General features: G+C 41.8%; 1 protein-coding gene across 1 annotated transcript in view; it reads right to left on the minus strand.

The window, feature by feature from the left end:
• Nucleotides 1–1,597: 1,597 nt before the first annotated feature.
• Nucleotides 1,598–19,647, minus strand: part of IFITM10 (interferon induced transmembrane protein 10) — a 45,344-nt gene continuing 27,294 nt past the window's right edge. The window contains exon 2 of the mRNA XM_089523439.1: nt 1,598–2,729. Within this exon, the coding sequence (XP_089379565.1) occupies nt 2,580–2,729 (150 nt within the window). The 3' untranslated portion in view covers nt 1,598–2,579. The remainder of the gene's footprint in view (nt 2,730–19,647) is intronic.

The following is a 19,647-nucleotide window of genomic DNA, read 5'->3' on the forward strand; positions in this document are numbered from 1 at the left end:
ATTTGTAAATAACTGCAGTGATGACTCAGTGAAATCTATAATTCATCTATGTCTCTATACAAAATGGGTCAGTTAAGATTATCAAATAATGTCTTCCCTAGAAAGCAAAGCAGGAGTCTCTGAGAGGAGGCTTCACAACTTTAAGTCATGGTTGTTGTTCATATAGCAGCACTGAATGGGTGAGAATTTGCCAAAAGTACCAGGTGTGCAGTCTTTCTCCAACCAACTAGCTTCAAGGAGTCATTTCTCATCTTTTCAGTTCATGCTTCCTGATGGCTTTGATCTGCTGTTGGCTGTCTTTTGGCTATACCTGCCCCACACATTGCACATAGACCAAAGAATGGTCTTGTGTCCCCACAAAGAAGATTCCAGGTGTAATCCCTGGCAAGACAAAGCTGTAGTGATTCCTGTTTGAATAGATGTGATATTGTTGGACTGTAGCTCCCAGCATTCATCTCACCATTGACTATGTTGGTTACTGCTGTGGGAAGTTGCAGTCCAACAATATTTGGATGCCATGTTATTTCAACCCCTGCTATAGGCAACACTGTGCAAAATAAAACTACAGCACAAGGAAGTTTCCTCTGCTGTTCCTCTCCGTGGGATGCCATGCAACTCCAATAACTTATGAAACACAGCAAATGCAATGAAGGAGCCCCTGCACCATTGCCACTGGTCCGTGTTGTTGGTGTGGCACACATATGGCTACCTGATTCTACCTCCTCTACAACTGTCATTTCATATGTTGCCAAAACATTAGGGGATTGAGTGTGGACAAGCAGCAAATAATCTGCTATAACATCTACACTGGGACCTAGTTGGAATGAAATAGGCATAGAGGGACAAACAATCAGTCACATGAGGAACATAAGAAACAAGCAGGTAATAAGCATTTGCAAAGTATTCCATGGTGACAAGCTAATTAAGAATGGATAAATCAAAAAAGAGAAAGGGGCTTAGATTGACTTGGAGATGGCTTTGGATATCGATCTCTCCAGTTTCTACACAGTTTACGCTACAAATACAGACAGCACAGTAGTTGCGTTTCTTCATTAGGTTCCTTTCTGAAGCAAAATTTGGTAGAAGGAACTCATTTTGTTATGGTAAAGAGGTAAGATTTGTTGTTTGACAAAGCACATTCCCTCCTGAGGAATTAAAATTTTAATACATTTATAATTAAAATACAATTCCATTATGGATTTAGGGCCCATTCACATTACAAAGATCTAGCACTATATTCCACTGTGAATGCCATGGCAACTTCCTGTTGAATCCTGGGTTTATGGTTTGCTGAGTCACTAGATCTCTCTGGTTAAGAGTTATAAATGCCCCTCCATAAATTTCCAACCATAGGATTCCATGGAATGTTGCCATCGCAGTTAAAGTGGAATAGAGTGCTACAATTGCATAGTACGAATGAGCCTTTAGTAAAGTACCCAGTGGCATTACTGGCCTACGCAACCTGGGGAAAAACATTCACTTTATCTTGACAGTGAGCAAGATATTGTAATATTTAAACAGATAACTTAGTGGGCTTGAAAACAATGACCTCTTCTTAAATAAATGATCTAGCCATTGTTTGTTTGAAAAAGCCCACATTTCTTCTGTTGTTGATTGAATTAGAAGGCACAAAATGTGACCTGTAGTAAAAACAGTGACTGATGGTTAGAGGTATTTTTATTGGAAGTTGACAGAAATACAGGATCTATGTAATTTTTTCTGTAAGCTGTCTACATTCTCAATGTTTCCATGAGGTTCCAAAAAGGACCATTAATAATATGTTTCCTGGCATTTACCATAGAAAGATCCAGAATTCATGAAGGAGAGGCTAGTTTCAACTGCCTAGAAATCCAAATCTCCTGGTCTTTAAAACCATTTTTGCAAGCTATTTTGGGCTTTGGACAAATCCATCTGAAAACAGGTAAAATGTATACAGCAAAGGTCTGTGTGCTGGGGATGCAGAGTGGGGAGAGGAGTAGGGAAAGAAGTTGGAAGCAGAGTGAATGCAACTGATATGTTCTGCAAAGGCCATGCCTATCTCTTAGCAGCAAGCAGTTTTCCCTATTCCCTCTCTTGAGCTCTGAGATTGTGACTTTGCTATGGATCCCAGAGATGTTTCCAGATCAGCTGGGCCAACCAGAACCTTTTGCCCCACCCACTCAGCTTCAGCACTCAGGATGGTTGCATAAACTTCATCCCAGCTTCACTGGTGACCGCCGTCTTCTCTCCCTTTCTTTTTTGACTGCATTTCATTGACCAAGCTCTGTTGAGTTTCCCTCTCACCATCAAGTCCAGTTTCTTTATCATGAAAATAAATACTTTGTTTAAAAAATGTAAAAGTAAAACTCTCTGCTACAGAAGTTTGTGAACCAGTCAGCCTATGAGGAAATGTGCCTATGGGGGAACGGAGGAGTTTAGTCCCAATTGCCTCTTTTCATTTTTGGGAGGTGAGTGGCTTCTTTTTGCCATTAAGGAGGAAATTGGGTGGGTGGCTTGGTTTTGTTGGTGCCCCTTCCATTTGAAACTCAATGGCAGCTTCTGGCATGGAGGGAGATAGGTGGCAATCTCTGGCCCACCATCTAGTAGTCAGTAAGTGGGTATCGTAGGAAGATGAAGACCAGGATGATGCAGAAGGTGGCTAGTGCCGAGCTGGTAATGTTAAAAAGACGGGCTGTCTTGGCATCTTCAACAGCACCATTCAGGTCATTGAGGAGTTTTTTGTCACGAACCTGGAAACAACACAACCAAATCAAAAAAAGTAGAGCATGTTTATAATAGTTTTTTTAAAATAGTAAGCTAAAAAAGTAACAATTTTAAAAGCCTACAACAGGAGCAACAATTTAATGATTACAACACACACATACCTCCTGACATTCTTCCAGTTTGGAGACGAGGCCTGTCCTATTATCTTTATCAGGGTCTTAGTGATTTGAAGATTATGAGTGAAAAGACATAATCTTACAAAGCTCAGATATGTTAGCGTGGCCCTTTCTTTTCCTTTCCTTTGCCAAATGCAATTCCCAGAACCAGCCACTGAGCTTTGCAGCCCCAGAAGTAACTTATTTGAGTTTTGCATGTGTTGCTAATTCACCATATGCTGGGACCATATTTCCTCTGGCTGGGAGTCCTGACTATCTCTGCCAGATCATACAAGTTGAAGGCATTGCTATTGCTGCTGATGCCGTGCCCTTTTTAATAAGAAAAATAGAGCTGCAAATGGAGTGATGGGAGGAAGTGAGCTAGCTCCTGGGATGAAAATGGCAGGTAAGTGCTGTGCCCAGCTGCTGGGCTCTGCCCAAGAGTAATAATTCATGTGCCCTAGGGAATCTCCAGCTCTTCCCTAGCTTTTGTTAGCAAAAACTGATTATATCATAGAAACATAGAGCTGGAATGCACAACCAAGAATTATCTCATCCAAGCCCCCCTCCCCCAGACAGAAATACTTTGACAAATGGTTGTCCAAACTCTGTTTAAAAAGCTGAAGCAAGTCCAGTGCTTATAATGAGACAGATAAATATATTTCATTTTCTTGTTATCTGCCATACTACCCCTTTGGATCCAGAACTACTTGGAAAAAAAATGTTATGGCTCTGGAAACCCAAAGTAGGTTCCTCTCTCCACAAACTAGATATGTAGCATTCTGAAAAACCCATCAGACTCAGCATTCTCGCACTCTTCCTTCCAGCCTGATTTCTAAAGCTTCTTCTGAGTAATGCACACTCTGTACTGTATATATTTCAGAGTAGGAATGTTAGGCCTACCAAGTGACTCTCAGCACTGATCCTGTTTGAACTGGTCATGGGCAATGAAAATGTGATTGTGAAAGCTGTTCCTGCCCCAGCTCTCTATATATGTACGTGTCCAGTCCCTCCTAACAAGATAACAGCAGCCCACTTCAGAGGCTGGCAGGGTGAAATCTGGCACAGGATTCCACTGCAGTAAGAAGCTACCTACAGAGCTTACAGGATATTAATATTAATAGGGTTAGACTAATGAAGGTCTTCTGCAGGGCCTATGTGGTTTAGCTTATAACCACTGCAGGGAGAAATCATGTTTCATCTTCAGTAGGATAGACTGACATGTGACCCCACTCAGCATTAGGATCACCTTTAAGACTTGCATAACCAAGCAGCATGCTCCAGAAGAGGCTTCCTGGTGCCAGTGTATCACAGAATAAATAGTTGGGAGGTGACAGCTCCTCTGCAGAAAAAGAATCTATACAGCTGCTGGATCCCAGTGCCAGAAAACTGGCTCCTAGACCAGCTGATGTTGGCCACCTCTGCTCTGATTGACATGATGAAAGTAATATTTGAAAAATGTATATGACTTTGTTGCGATTCTTTGTCAATGCTTTCCAAGATTAAGGTCCACTTCACCTGCTCCATGAGGTATAAATAGCAGGTAGGTGTGTGTGTGTGTACACAAATAGATACACACACATGTGTGTGTGCAGAGAGGAAGGAAAAATAAACAAGGAGGTGAAACATCAGCAGTATAGTCCATAACAATTCAAAGCAATGAAAAATGTAAGAAAAATAAAGATAATGCTATTCACAACAGCAGTAATTATTAATAACCAATTATTTCCTTGTTGCAGAATAGAAGCACTGATGTCAGCATTGGAGTGTCCTAGGATATTAAAATGTTATCTCATTTTCATAATCTTGCCATTTATTAAGTCAAGTGCACCATTGTTGTTCTTGTTGCATTCAAGTCATTTTAATTTATGGTGACCCTAAGGTTTTTATTCTTGTTTTTGGCAAGATTTGTTCATAGAGAGGGTGCTAATGCCTTTGCCTTCCTCTGAGCTGAGAGAGTGTGACTTGTCTTATCAAAAAGTTTGCTTGCATGTATTTGAGAATGACTAGAGACCATGGTTTCTTGTTCCATACAGGTATTTATTAATTTAATTATGGCGTGTTACAGACGTGCCTATAGTATGTCCCCAGGACGTACTAGGGTTAGGAAGGGGCATCACTTCCTGACACCCCTAACCCTAGTATGGACTGGGTCTGTACAAAATGGCGACAACCTATACACAAGGGCACCGCCATTACTATGTCACCACCGCGCCGCCTCCAAATGAGGTGGCGCAGAAGTGACGTACTCGTGCTGCGCGAGAGCACCTGTGGCTCTCTTTCGGCGGCGCAGGAAGGAGCTCCGTTTCGGAGCTCCTTCCAGGATTTGCGTCACTGGCGCAGCCTCTATACAGCTGTGCCAGCAACGCAAATGAGAAAGGGGCCGAACTCGGCCCCTTTCTCTTGATCCCCGCCGGAGTTGGTTGTCCTTGGGGCATGAAGCCCCAAGGACACCCCTTTCCAGGCCACGGGGAAGTGGCCTTTTGCTGCTTCCCCGCAGCCTGGAAAGCGGCGGATTGGGGCCTCAGAGGCTGCCGCTGTGGCAGCTGAGGCCCTGATCCGGCGGGGAAAGGGCCGGATACAGGCTGCCCCAAACGGGCGGTCTGTAATGTGCCTATGTTAGCAAAGGGTTGTCTAAGAAAACCCTACAAAATTCATCAAGTTGCCACAAGTTGATAGGTGATTTGAAGACATGTGCATGCAGGCATGCGCGTGCACACACACACACAGAATGAGTGTGTTGTCATCAGTTTATGGTGTTTTCAGTGATCATGGTGATGATATATTTAGGGTTTAACTGAATTGTCACAGACTACACTGTTCCATTTCATCACCATTTGAAGCTACCATACTAGTTACTTTTTTCCCTTTCTACATTTGTATCTATATGGTGAAGCGGACTCTAGTGCATGAAATCTTATGACTTTAGAGCAGAACATTAACCTCCCAAAACATCTATGTTCATTGTGAATCCAATTGTGGGTCTGCTCAACTGCAGATTGAAATTTATATTCTGGCCTTATAGTCACGGCTTGTGTGTATATATAAGATAATTGATAAAACAGAATATTTATTGTAGGCATGCTGACACTGATTGATATGAGAAGAAAATTCCAGTGGCAGATTCCTGTTAAAGCAAATGTATTCCCTCTTCTGCACGATTAGACACACAGGGGTGGGTCACCATGACTCCTCAAACAGCCAATCTGACTGTAGCTCAGCCCTCACTTTGCTAAGCAAGTGCTTGCAGCATGGCTTCCACTTCCACAAGCACCTATTTCATAACCATCTACTTCATAAGCATCAAGGAGCCAGCATGGCACAGTGGTTTGAGTATTGGACTACAACTGTGGGGACCCTGGATTCAAGTCCCTAGTCAGCCATGAATCCCACTGGGTGACACTCTCTCAGCCTCAGGAGAAAGCAATGGCAAGCCTCCTCTGAACAAAACTCACAAGGAAACCCCCATGATAGGTTTGCCTTAGTGTTGCCATAAGTCAGCACAACTTGAAGGCGCACCACACACACACATGGCATATGCCTTCAAAGTAAAAACACACAGGAATTAAGGTGATGCAGAACAGTGAAAATTGCTCCCCAAATACTCTGTGCTCCTCTGAGTAAAATATATTTATTTATAAATATAAATATATTTAATCATCATGGCTTTTGAAAGTGACATATTCGAAGGAATTTCAAGTGGAGAGTTTCTCTACAGCTTTGTAGAGAAATCATGGTACATAGGCAAACAGTACAGATTATTATGGTAGGATGACTTGCACAACATGTATTTTACTCCTAGGCACTGTTATTTAGTTTACACTAATAATAATAATAAAATAATAATAATATAGTTTATTTGTATCCCGCTTTTCCAAAACCTGTGTGGCATGTGGAAATACTGCATGTGGAAATACTGTAGTTTAAACTGATTTAAAAGCTTCCCAACATACTTTCTAAATAAAATGAATTAACTTGATGGTATTTTTGTCATTGCCCATGAAAACCTTTTCCCATGGGAACCTCTACCAGAATTCTGTTATTTTATGTAACTTTGTGTAACTATGTAGCACAGATTCTAAGAAACTCCTTTACTGAATTGCAAAAAGGCATAATGGGACACTGCACATAGGGATAGATGAACATTAGTGTGCAGTGTGATCTGCATTGTGCACCAATGTGCATCAGGCACTTACTGGCTCTGCTACATAGCAACATAACAGGAGCCCTCTACTGGATATGGATGTTAAAACAACTGCATAATTCTAATTCCTGCAGATGTAAATCCACTTACAAAAGACTTCAGGTCCCAACAGGATTCTGGTGCTCTTTTTATAGTAGAGACTGATGCCCAAAGCTTTCCCCCTTCCCAATTTTTTGTTTCTCCATCCTCAGCGAAAATTGTCCTGCTATGCCTCTGCACATCAATGAACAGATCTATCTGCCTCTGATTTAAGCAAGTTTGGAAACACAGAGCTTGTGGTTTTTTCTTTTCTTTTAAGAACATACAGACCCACCAAATACAGCAAGGTACAAAAATAATCTACAAAACCTAGTTCTTTAAGAATATGGAAATGCTCAGGAATCACAGTTCTTCTACATCCCCTCTCCCCAACTATCTCAAGGCTAGGCTATTTTTATTTCAGCAGTATAACTTAGACTTGGAGGTACAATATAATCCAAAATCTACAAAACAGTGATACCTTTATTGGACCAACCAAAATGCCCATTATACATGTTGCAAGCTTTTGAAACTCCACTGGCTTCTTCATCAGGCAAAGGTCTTTAAAATCATAAAGGAGGAAAAAGGGGGATAAAATGATGATGTTAGTCATAGCCCTGCATTTTGTCAAGATGTTGTGGTTGTTGTACTCAGTTCAGATGGTATGGAAAGGTATTCATGTAGGTGAACCTCAGCAGAAAGAGTCATTTAGTTACTGCTACTTTTTTAAAAATAAAAACCTAGGTGATTTGCAGTCATTCTTCGGCAACTCACCTCTAGATCTATCACTATATCCAAATCCAATCTTCTGTTCACTTCTTGTTTAGAGCCTTCCATTAGGAGCAACTGTAGTCCACTTGCAATACTCAAAACTAAACAGTAAGTGTCAGTGTCGAACAACATAAAGTCTATCTGCTTAAAGTGCAGAAGTGTACTAGAGATATAGCCTGATATTCACATAGGCCAAGTATCTTCAGAAATAGTTTACAAATTTCTTTTCAGTTCTGCACTTTATACTCCCATTCTTATGAACCAGTGTTGCTCTGTAAACATATGGCAATGGCTACTGACCATTGAAAATAGCGGAGTTTGCCCTTCCATGGATATTCAAGATCATGGATCTCAGATCCGCGAGTGAAGAGGGGCGATTGTATAAATATTTAATGTAATAATACAATAAAATAAAAACTAAATTTAATACATGTACATTGACACTCCACCCCTACCCCAAATTACATGCATCCAATGAGGTGCTAATGCAGGACTTGACTGGAGGACCTTTCTCCCTGTGCTGTTCAGGACATGTTGCAAATTTAGGCCCGGAACAGACCGCCCCAAAAGGGCGGCTTGCCTGTAACCTATTTCCCTCTGCAGGGAAGCCGCAGCCGCCAAACCACGCGGCATCCCTCTGGTGTAAAAGGAACCCGGTGTTTCCGAGTCCTTTTTTTATCAAGCGCTTTGGAATTATTTGCTCATTTTGTTGCTTTGCCTAAGTTACTTTATTGATATCCCATCTGCCTTTTTATAAGTTTTATATAGAAAAGATATTAATTGGAACTACATATAGATGACTACCTGTTTTTCTCACTTCATTACCCTGAGACCTGCGTGAGCTAATGCATATCTAACAAAACTATGATTTAACAGACTAAAAAATATACAAAACAGAAGCAAATGCAACACAGAAATTCTACTACAAAGAGTTTGCCCTATACACATAACTGAAAATCTTATTATCTTATTTAGGGTGAAAAGTTCTTCCCCTTATCTTAGCAACTTCAACTCCACTCTTTTCTAGCTCTCCCACTCTTTATGAACTAAACTAGTAAATATTCCTCCTTCTTTAGGGTTTCTTCTTCCACTGGGCCAATTCAATAGTTCATAAATGTATATAATATCTACAAATAATATTTATTTTTAAACTTTTGTATGCTGTGAGTGTTTAGCTATCAGTATGTAGAGAGATCTTGGAGCACCTTTGAGACTAACTGAAAGAAAGGAGTTGGCAGAATGAGCAATAGTCATTTATGAACAAAGGCATTGGGAACTTTGATGTTCACAAACAACCATAGTTAAAGCTGGACTTGTCACTTCATTTCCATACACAAAGAATTTTGAATTTGAATTGACATTCTCACACACCAATGGCATATATAGGTCTGTCCCTGGCTTCTACCTTTCAGTTAGTCTCAAAGGTGCTACAAGATCTCCTTACATATAGATTCTACAGACTAATGACAGCTATATCGTTGAATGTTTAGTATTTGTACTAACTGTTGTAAGCTGTCTTGAGACCCAAACTGAGAAAAAGGTGGAATATAAGTACACATCATCATCATAATCAAACAGCAACTTCTGGGGGGGGGGGGACAGTTTTCAGGCAATTTTCAGCAAAGAAGTGTATATGTGTATCATCCTTTCTCTGCACAATGCTTTTCCTCCTGCATCTACAGAGTTCCACAAAAACATCCCTAGCACTGTGTGACAAAGGAGAATGGCCTTGAGCCAGGTTGCAATGAGAAAACATTAGGGAGAGAAACAGTTAAGCATCCCCTCAGGCAGTGGTGGTTAGTCTATCCACTCTCTTTGGGGTTTAGCCAACTTTACAGGAGCTATCCAAAGTGATGCGCCCTATTCCCAGAACAGTTTCAACACCTTGGACAGCCTACTTAAAGGTCAGACTGAAACACAAAGTCACCAGATATTACTGCTCTCTGCACCATTTCTGTGCTGATCATTGTCCTCTTCTAATGCTGCTTCCTCCACAAAGATGACACTTTATGAGTTTTCATATACTACTGGCCCTCCATATCCACGGATTCTTTATCCACAGATTCAATGATCCATGGCTTGAAAATACTTTTTTAAAAATATAAATTTCAAAAGCAAACCTTGATTTTGCCATTTTATACAAGGAACACCATTTTACCATGCCACTGTATTTAATGGGATTTGAATGTCCATGGACTTTGGTATTCAGGTGGTGGTGGTACTAAAACCAAACCCCAGCAGATACCAAGGGCCCCCTACATATTCTGGCATGCAACAAGACAGACACATACACTTCCAAGACAGTCACACAGACTGCATCTGTACTGCAGAAATAAAGCAGTTTGACACTGCATTAACAGCCATAGCCCGATGCTATGGAATTCTGGGATTTGTAGTTCTGTGGGATATTTAGCTTTTTCTGTCAGAGCACAACAAACTACAAACCCCAGAATTCCATAGGATGGAGCCATGAAGGTTAAAGCAGTGTCAACTTGCATTAATTCTGCAGTGTGGCAGCAGCCATAGTGCGAAGATCCATTTGTACCACCTGCAGTGCTGAGTTCCTGGATCTCCTAAATTGGCATTTATTAGTGCACAAAGTATTTTAAATATTTGCATCATCATCAGTTCTCACTGAGAACACTAGATCTTCAGAGGGCTTTGAAGGTATGACCAACCTTTTCCTTTCCTTTCCTTTTCCCTTCTTGGATTAAAACAGTAATACTGAGAGGTAGAGGAAAAAGAGGAGAAAGGAGAGGTCATATTTTGTTCCTGCACTCAGTTCATATTCAGAAAATGCAAAGGAGTGGAAAGGGAATACAATATATTCACAAAGCCAGTATTTATCAAATGCAAGTCCCTCCATCTTGAACAGAGATCATATTTTCTTCTCCCATCCATCTACCAAAAGATAAGATTAGGACAGCAAACCGTTAGGACAGCATACCAGTCTCTCATTTTATTCTTTTACATTCTGTAGGGTTGCCATCTTGATAGAATCCCTTTAATAGCTTCTGTGTATCACCTGGCAGAGTGTCCTCGCAATAACAAAGACAGCTTTACTTGTTGATTATTGCTTGTGACATGGTTGTTAAAGATACAGGGCTTGACTATCTATAAAGAAGGTGGCACCCTAGGCTCCTGGCTCCTGGCACTCTGTGTCCCAAAGGCATCACTCCCTCTCCAAGAAGAAAACCGAGGCAGATGTCTACTTGCAGAGAATTCTGGGGTTTGTAGAGTGTTGAGAATTAAGCAGGAAATCTATACCAGGAGAAAATTTGGCATTGTATCCTACGTCTGGGGACTTCTATATAGGTTACTTAAGGCAATTCCTAACAGTTTAAAAGCTGTAAGTCTGGAAAGAACACAAATTCCCAGTAAATATCTCACAGCTATAGTACAAGTGCTAACAATTAATCCTGCAGGAACATTCTCTCTAAAAAAAAAAATTCCCAAATAACATATTAGCAAGTATTAGTGTCATTATTACTCCCATTGGTATCGTAGCCAAGGAGCTCAAAATGACATTTTTGTCCTGTCTGTTTGAAATACAGGAGACTGTGAGACCAAGATATTTGGCCAAGGCTATCAAAAGAGTTTAATGGGTGAGCTCCAATTTGAACCTGGGCTTCCTACGTCCAACCCCACCCCCACCCCCCATGATGCTACTGTCCCTAGCACTACAGCAGGGATGGACAGGCTTCAAACTTAGACCTGAGACAGACCACCCGAAAAAGGCAGCCTGCCAGCGGCCTTTTTCTCCTCTGGAGGGAAGCCGCAGCCGCCAAACCGCACGTCTTCCCTGTGGAGGAAAAAGAACCCAAGAAAAGCGGGTTCATTTTAAGCCGCAGGGACAGAGTAACAAGTGTGCCAGTGGCACACTCATTATGTAAGCTCCGTGTGGTGATGTGTGGACACTGTGCGGTGCTTACTTAACAATGGTGGTGCCAGTGTACAAGGGACGTCGCCATTGTTATGCTGTCCATACGTTCTAGGGTTAGGGACCATGCAGTTGCCGCATGTTTCTTAACCCTAGAACTGGCGCTGGTACACTGCTTTATGGTGGTATGTACCGCACCTTAGACTATCAACTTTGTCTTTTTTAAAAACTTAAGATCCACCAGATGAAGAGTGATATGGAAGACACATAATCAAATAATTTTAAGTCCAGAATTTGGTTTTGAGTACCAGAACTGAATGACCCTCAGTCTCTCCATCCAAAAAAAAAAAAAAAAAAATCTACTCCTGGTTTCCCAAACTCAGTTCATTTTAGCAGCACAATTTAAGGTGAGTTACTTTGCTGCTGCTTGCATTAAACAATGGGAAATCACAAATCCCAGACAATCTACTGCAAACCACCTAGAGATTTAGTATTAGCTCATCTATTTCTAATTTCTGCCCACTCTTGCAATACCCTACCTTTGAATTATTACCTACCAAACATATAGAGCCCTAATCCTTTGATAGCTATTTCACACATTCAAGTTGTCATTTGGTGTTGTGGTGACTAAGTAATGAGTATACATGTAATAATTGCTCCTATATAATAATAAGATTAATAATAATAATAAGATTTTTATTTATATCTCGCCCCTTTGAGGTCAATCGGGGCGGCTAACAATAATAAAATGCAATACAATATATATCAAAATCTACTTCCCTCCCCCCTTAAAAAGTTATTAAATCAATTATAATTAAAACCAACAAATTAAAACAACATAACACATACACACCATTACAAAACAGACAAAAACAAAACAGCAAACTGTGGCAGCAATCCACTCAAATTTCCAGAGAGGACCTTAGGGACTCTCATGAGAAGAGGGTTCCTGAGGGTGGGATTATCTATCCAGGAAAAGCCTGCCGGAAGAGATCCATTTTAACAGCCTTTTTAAAGCTGTCTAAAGATGTCAGTTGACGGATCTCGTCCGGCAGGTCATTCCATAATCTGGGGGCGACAACAGAAAACGCCCTCTAATGAAAACAGCTGACCTAAAACTATGTGCTACTTCCTTGTTTACATTATTTTAGATGTTTTTTTTTAAAAGCGTAGAACTAGAAATATAAAAGATGAATTCACTTCTCCTTCTGTTTCTTGTCTTTTTATATTGTAAGCCTGAGGGCTGGGAAATGCCTACCGGTAATTAACAATTTGTAAGCCACTCTGAGAGCTTTTTGGCTGAAGAGCGGGGTATAAATACTCTAAATTAAGTGGTGACACTTAATGTATGTTCCTGTTTACTGTCCTGTTTTTAATTGCTGTCAAGTCAGCTTCAACTTCTGATGACTCTATGAATGACAGACCTCCAAGACACCCAGTCATCGGGCTCATTCACACTGGCGGCATTGCTCCAGAAGGAACTGGGCAAATTGGGGGGCCCTCTCCCAAATCTCTCTGGAAGCAAGTGCTGACTACCAATCAGGGGCATTTTAACATGAATGCCCTCTTGGAGAATTCAGGTTTAAGGTGAAGGTGCCTGGCTGTCAATCAAAGTTAGTTCCGCGATGGTCATAGGTGATGCTTCCAGGACTGATAGGGGCATCAGAAGTGTGCTTTCCACCCCTCCTTCTTTTTTTAAAGGACCAGGCACCACTTGTCAAATTTAAAAACCTCTGGTGTGTGTGCGTGTGTGTGTGTTGTGGGCATTTGGTCAGTGTTGTAGGTTATGATCTGCCCTTGGCCCCATTTTCAACCCCAAAAATGCAAGCTAATGCATCCAGTATCCCCCACTCCTTGCCACTCCAGAATGCCTCATACACAGGTAATAATAATAATAATTCCTCACCTTGGAATGCCAGAAAAGGATGCATTTTTTTTTGCTCTCCCTAGGCTACTCCTGAATTCCTAGCAAAAGCTGTATCAATTTGTCAATTTACATAATTGGAAAGAGAAGCATTACATTTGATTGGTAACATTCATTCTCAATCCAGCAGTCATTCCAAGGTAAATAATAGGCTGCCCTAGCAAAAGCTTTATCAATTTGCCAAGTTGCAACATTACATTCGATTGGTAACATTCATTCGCAATCCAGCAGTCATTCAAAAGGAAATAATAGGCTGCCCTAGCAAAAGCTTTATCAATTTGCCAAGTTGCAACATTACATTTGATTGGTAACATTCATTCGCAATCCAGCAGTCATTCTAAAGGAAATAATAGGCTGCCCTAGCAAAAGCTTTATCAATTTGCCAAGTTGCAACATTACATTCGATTGGTAACATTCATTCGCAATCCAGCAGTCATTCTAAAGGAAAGAATATGCACATAGACAGAGAAAAATAATTTTAAAAAGATACACATCAAAGGGAAAAGGTCCCTGATGGATAGGAGAGGCTTGTCTTGCTCTGCCCCCCCACCTGCCCTGAATTGACCCTTGCTCCTGCTCACCATCTATCTATATATCTATATATCTATATGTATATTGCCAAGAACATGCGCATTTTTTGCCAAAAATAATTTTTAAAAAATACACATCAAAGAGAAAAGATCCTTGATGGATAGGAGAGGCTTGTCTTGCTCTGTCCCCCCCCCCCCGACCTGCCCTGAATTGACCCCGTCAGTCACCCCCTTTTTGCCTCCTCTCACCGTTTGCCTCCAGATCCCCCTTTTTCCTTCAGCTCTTTCCTTCTCCCCCTCCCCTCGGATGAGGGGAGGGAATGCTCTGACCTCTGCCTGCCCTCTGACCTTAATCCCTCCCTGAATTTGCCCCAATGATGATTGAGGGCAAGCTCAGATTTAGCGGAACCCGGGTCTTTTGAGAAAAGATGGATTTTAGCCCGATTCTGGATACCCCGGTGTAAGGGGCATTTCCTTGTGCAAGCCTCGACATGGATTGTGACAGAATCGGACCCAATATGAACTTCATGTGGAAGATTCTATTTCAAAACTGGTGTAAAAGGTAATGTGAATGGCCCCATCAACAGTTCTGCTGAGGTCCTGCAAACTCAGGGCTGTGGCTTCCATGATTGACCCTATCCCCTATAATGCAGTCTCTCTCTTTTTCTTACCTGCCTTCCAGTTTGCCAAGTATTGTCATCCTAATCAAATAAGTCATGCCATCTCATGATACGGCCAAAGTACAAAACCATCGGTTTGGTCATTTTGGCTTTTAGGGAGAGTTCAGGCTTGATTTGTTAAAATTCTTTATTATTTTGCCAGTCCACGGCATGCATAGAATTCTCCTCTAGTACCAAATCACTTGATTCTCTTCCTATCAGTTTCCTTCACTATCCAACTTTCGCATCCATACATAGACATCAGAAATATTATGGCATGGATTATTCTGGCTTTAGTATTCAAATGATACATCTTTACACTTGAGGATTTTATGTAATTTTTTCATACTTGTTCTTTCAAATCCTAATCTACTGTGTGCATTTATGCACCTTCATGCCATCTGTCAACATATGGCAACTCCATTAATTTCATAGGTTTTCTTAGCAAAGAGAACTCAGAGTAGTTTTGCCAACCTGGTGGTATACCTGGGTTTGACGGTATACAGTGTGTGAAGCAGCCCTTGGTCTCATTTTCTGTTTACTTACAGTTTCCCTGAGACTTCCCTTTCCTAGAATCATAGAGTTGGAAGAGACCGCAAGGGCCATCCAGTCCAATCCCATGCCATGCAGGAACTCTCAGTCAAAGCATCCCCGACAGATGGTCATCCAGTCTCTGCTTAAAGACCTCCAAGGAGGGAGGGACCAAATTTCATGACATTCTTGAAGCTATTCAAAACTGTTGCCTGACTGATTGTTGCAGAAATGGGCCAGAGTCCTGGGAGTTAAAAGGACACTGTTGCTCTGCTAAAAGGAAGAAAAGAACAAAGGAAAAGAACAATCTCTGAATGTTTTCTTGCACAATGTTTAAACATCTACTTGAAAGCAGGGAGAGCTAATGTGGTGTAGTGGTCTGTGTGCTGGGCAACTCTGGAGGCCAGGATTTGAATCCCTGCTCAGCCATGGAAACTCGCTGGGTGACCTTGGGCAAGTCACCCTCTCTCAGCCTCAGAGGAGGGCAATGGCCAACCCTCTCTGAACAAATCTTACCAAAAAGAAAAAAAAACCTCTGTGATAGGTTCACCTTAGGGTGGTCAAATTGGAAATTATTTGAAGGCATACACCAAGAACCAACTTGACAACAGTATGGAAAAACATGCCTCCCCTAGAAACCTCAGAATGAACCTTCTCACTTCTTTTGATCTATATCTTTATTATTCCTTTCTGCCCTCCTTTCCTCCTCTTTCCCCCATTCCATATTGTTTTGAAGATTAACATGGATTAACTAACACACTGAATGTGTTTGCATTTTGTCAAATAGTGCAGAGCATCAGCAGGAAATGCTACAAAGAAAGCAAACACTCTTTAATCAACGCAGCAATACCTGGATTACTTTTACATGTTTTTCTGGCAATCCATGTTAAAGAAACAGAGGCTATTTTCTGTGACAACATGTGCTGTCTTCTGCCTGTCATCCACATGCCCCTAGCCTATAATATATTGGCAATATATTTCAAGCAGCAATGACTGCATTTTCTCTCCCAAGAACCAGCTTGGTGTAGTCGTTTGAATACATGGGGTGGCCTTGGGCAACTTACACTCTCTCAGCCTCAGAGGAGGTAAAGGCATATCCCCTCTGAACAATCTTGCTAAGAAACCCCCGTGATAGGTTCACTTTAAGGTTGCCATAAATCAGACATGACTTGAAGACACACAAGACAAAAGTATTGCATTATCAGATTTATAATGCTGCCTCTGACAATTGTAATTTTCCTGCCATGGTTTCATCCCTGGAGATTTAATGCAATCCAGGCATTGCACAGTAACTTTAAATGAGTGGCTCCCTCAGAATTTTCACACAGAAAGAAATATGCCAGCTCCTGTGGCTTCAGTTCTACAGAAAAGGGAATTTCAAAATTGGCACAGGTAATCATGCAGTTAAAAAAAATCCCTCATTTGCACAACTGAATTTGTCATCCTGCCTTCTTTTTCCTTTAGCCCCATGTTGGCTCTTCATACTACTATATGGGCATGACTGTGCAGCTAGGATTGCACAATGATTGTGAAGCATTACAGAATTTCCCTTTCTCTCCTCAGTTCTCTGTACCTCCCAAAAATCAGCTCACTGTGAGGTAGAGTTTTCAGCCATGAAGAGACAGATTTGGGTGCATGTGGGAAGAGGCTGCAGTGGGCAGGGGTCTCACTTGCTTCCATTTTCTGCTATCATGCCAGGAGAAATCTAGCCTTGGATATTCTCCAAAATATATGTTCAGAGAGAATGCATTTTTAATCACTTACACTTTTCTGTTACATGCTCTTGGAGGAGGCCACTGGTTTTCATGCCGTTCTGATGCTGTGCCAAGTCTAGTTCCATCTGTTAAGAGATTCACAGCTGTGCCTTTGTTATACAGAACTCCTGGTCAGCAGCATTCCTCAAGGTGCAACAATCTTTCTTCCTATTCTCATTTAGCCTTGTGTCGCTGTTCCTTCTCTCATTGCCCCCAGCAGCTGCTGTTGAATAATGATCAATAAAAAAGATCTTGGCATTGCACTCTTACCAGGACAATTCATAGTTTTCCTGGCACAGGCCCTGCCTAAGAGTTGTACTATTCTGTGCCTTCAAGTTATTTCTGACTTATGGCAACCCTAAGGTGAATTGAGTTTTCTTGGCAACATTTGTTCAGAGGGGGTAAGAGTCATACACACATAATATTTCTGCAGCATTTCCTAGTAAATTAGTTGCTACAACCGGACCTGAGGCATACCAGCAGCAGATATTCAGTTATCTCAAGAGAAATGCTTGTGTTCCCAAGCAAGGACAGATTAAAATAGTTGGGGCACTGGGGAATTTCCAAAAAAAACAAGGCCCTCTTTGTGATTTTGGATGGCATACAAATTAATGAATTAATTAAATATCAAATACAATAGGGAGCAAAACAAAAATCCCCATATGTAAAAATCCTTTTCAGTCCTGTAAATTCAGCAAGACAGCCCAATCCCACATATTTTTATACAGTTACTCAAGTAATACAAAAACAGCTGAGGCTAACAAAAACAACAGTCTGCTGATTCCATTGCAAAACGGAGCACAACATGCCTAATAGCTGAAGTTGTGAGGTTGGAATGATGATGACGATGATGATGATGATGATTGTCATTATCATCAAACTGTGCACATTTTGAAAGCAATGCCATTATCACAAATATTCAACACGAGTTTCTGAGAAACAAGTCATGCCAGACTAATCTGATCTCCTTTTTTTGATAAAATTACCAGCTTGGTAGACAAAGGGAATGCTGTAGATATAGCATATCTCGATTTCAGTAAGGATTTTGACATAGCTCCCCATGACATTCTTGCAAACAAGCTTGTACAGTGTGGGCTAGACAAGGCAACTGTTACATGGATTTGTAATTGGTTGACTGGCCAAACCCAAAGGGTGCTCAGCAATGGCTCTTCTTCATCCTGGAAAGAAGTGACCAGTAGAGTGCCACAGGATTCTGTCCTGGGCCCAGTGCTATTCAACATCTTCATCAATGACTTGGATGAAGGAATTGAAGGCATGCTTATCAAATTTTCAGATGACAACAAATTAGGAGGAGTAGCTGATACACCAGAGGACAGGATCAAAATTCAAAATGACCTGAATAGATCAGAAAGTTCAACCAAAGCTAACAAAATGAATTTCAACACAGAGAAATGTAAGGTACTACACTCAAGGCGGAAAAATAAAATGCATAGATACAGTGGCGTCACTAGGAGGTCAGTCACCAGCAGCGAGCGGGAGAACCTTTCTCCTTCCCTTGAACCTGGCTGGAAGGCAGATGTGTGTGTGTGGATGAGGCTTTGGGGGCGGAGAGACACTTTCCTCGCTCCCAGTCAGGGCAGAGAGCAAGGAAGGCTCTCTCCACCTCCTGAGCCTGGCTGGAAGTTAGGGGTGTGTTTGTATGTGTGTGTGTTTGTGTGTATGTGTGCATGGCTGAGGGGTGGTGGCGGAGAGAGATCCTCCTCCCCTCCAGTCAGAGCAGAGAGCAAGAACGCATGCCCCTCTCAGCCTGGCTGGAAGGTAGGTGTGTGTGTGTGATTGCATTTGTTTGTTTGTGCTTGTGTGTCTATGTAGTGTGGGTGCATGGCTGAGGGAGGTGAAGAGAGACCCTTCTCCCTCCTAGTCAGAGCAGAGAGCAAGGAGGTTTCCCCCAACCTTCCTGGAAGTTAGGGGTGTTTGTTTGTTTGTCTTTGTATGTGTTTGTGTATGTGTACATCGCTGGGGGGCGGGGGTGGAGAGAGACCTTCCCAGTCAGATCAGAGAGCAAGGAGGTCTCCCTTTCCCCCACAGCCTGTTTTGAAGGAGTGTGTGTGTGTGTGTGAGAGAGAGAGAGAGAGGCTGAGGGAGGTGGAGAGACACCCTCTTCCCTCCCTCTCAGAGTAGGGAGGTCTCCCCACCTCCAGCTTGGCTGGAAGATGGGGTATTTTCTGAAGGCCAGGGTTCGAACTATGGCTTGGCCATGTAAACCCACTGGAAGGTTGGGCAAGTCACACTCTCTCAGTCTCAGAGGATGACAGTGAACCTCAAAATGAACTTGTCTGGAAAACCCCATGATATATTCGCCTTAGGGTTGCCATAGGTTGGAAACAACTTGAAGGCACACAACAACAACAACAACAACAACAACAACAACAACAACGGGTGTGGTATGGGAGGAGATCAATAGGGGGCGTGACACCATGCGTTACTGCACCAGGTGACACCAAGCCTAGTGATGCCACTACATAGATATAGGATGGGGAACACCTGGCTTAACGAG

This window comes from Sceloporus occidentalis, unplaced genomic scaffold, assembly GCF_023333645.1.
Source record: "Sceloporus occidentalis isolate IW3139 unplaced genomic scaffold, rSceOcc1.0.p SCAF_4, whole genome shotgun sequence".
Lineage (NCBI taxonomy): Eukaryota > Metazoa > Chordata > Lepidosauria > Squamata > Phrynosomatidae > Sceloporus > Sceloporus occidentalis.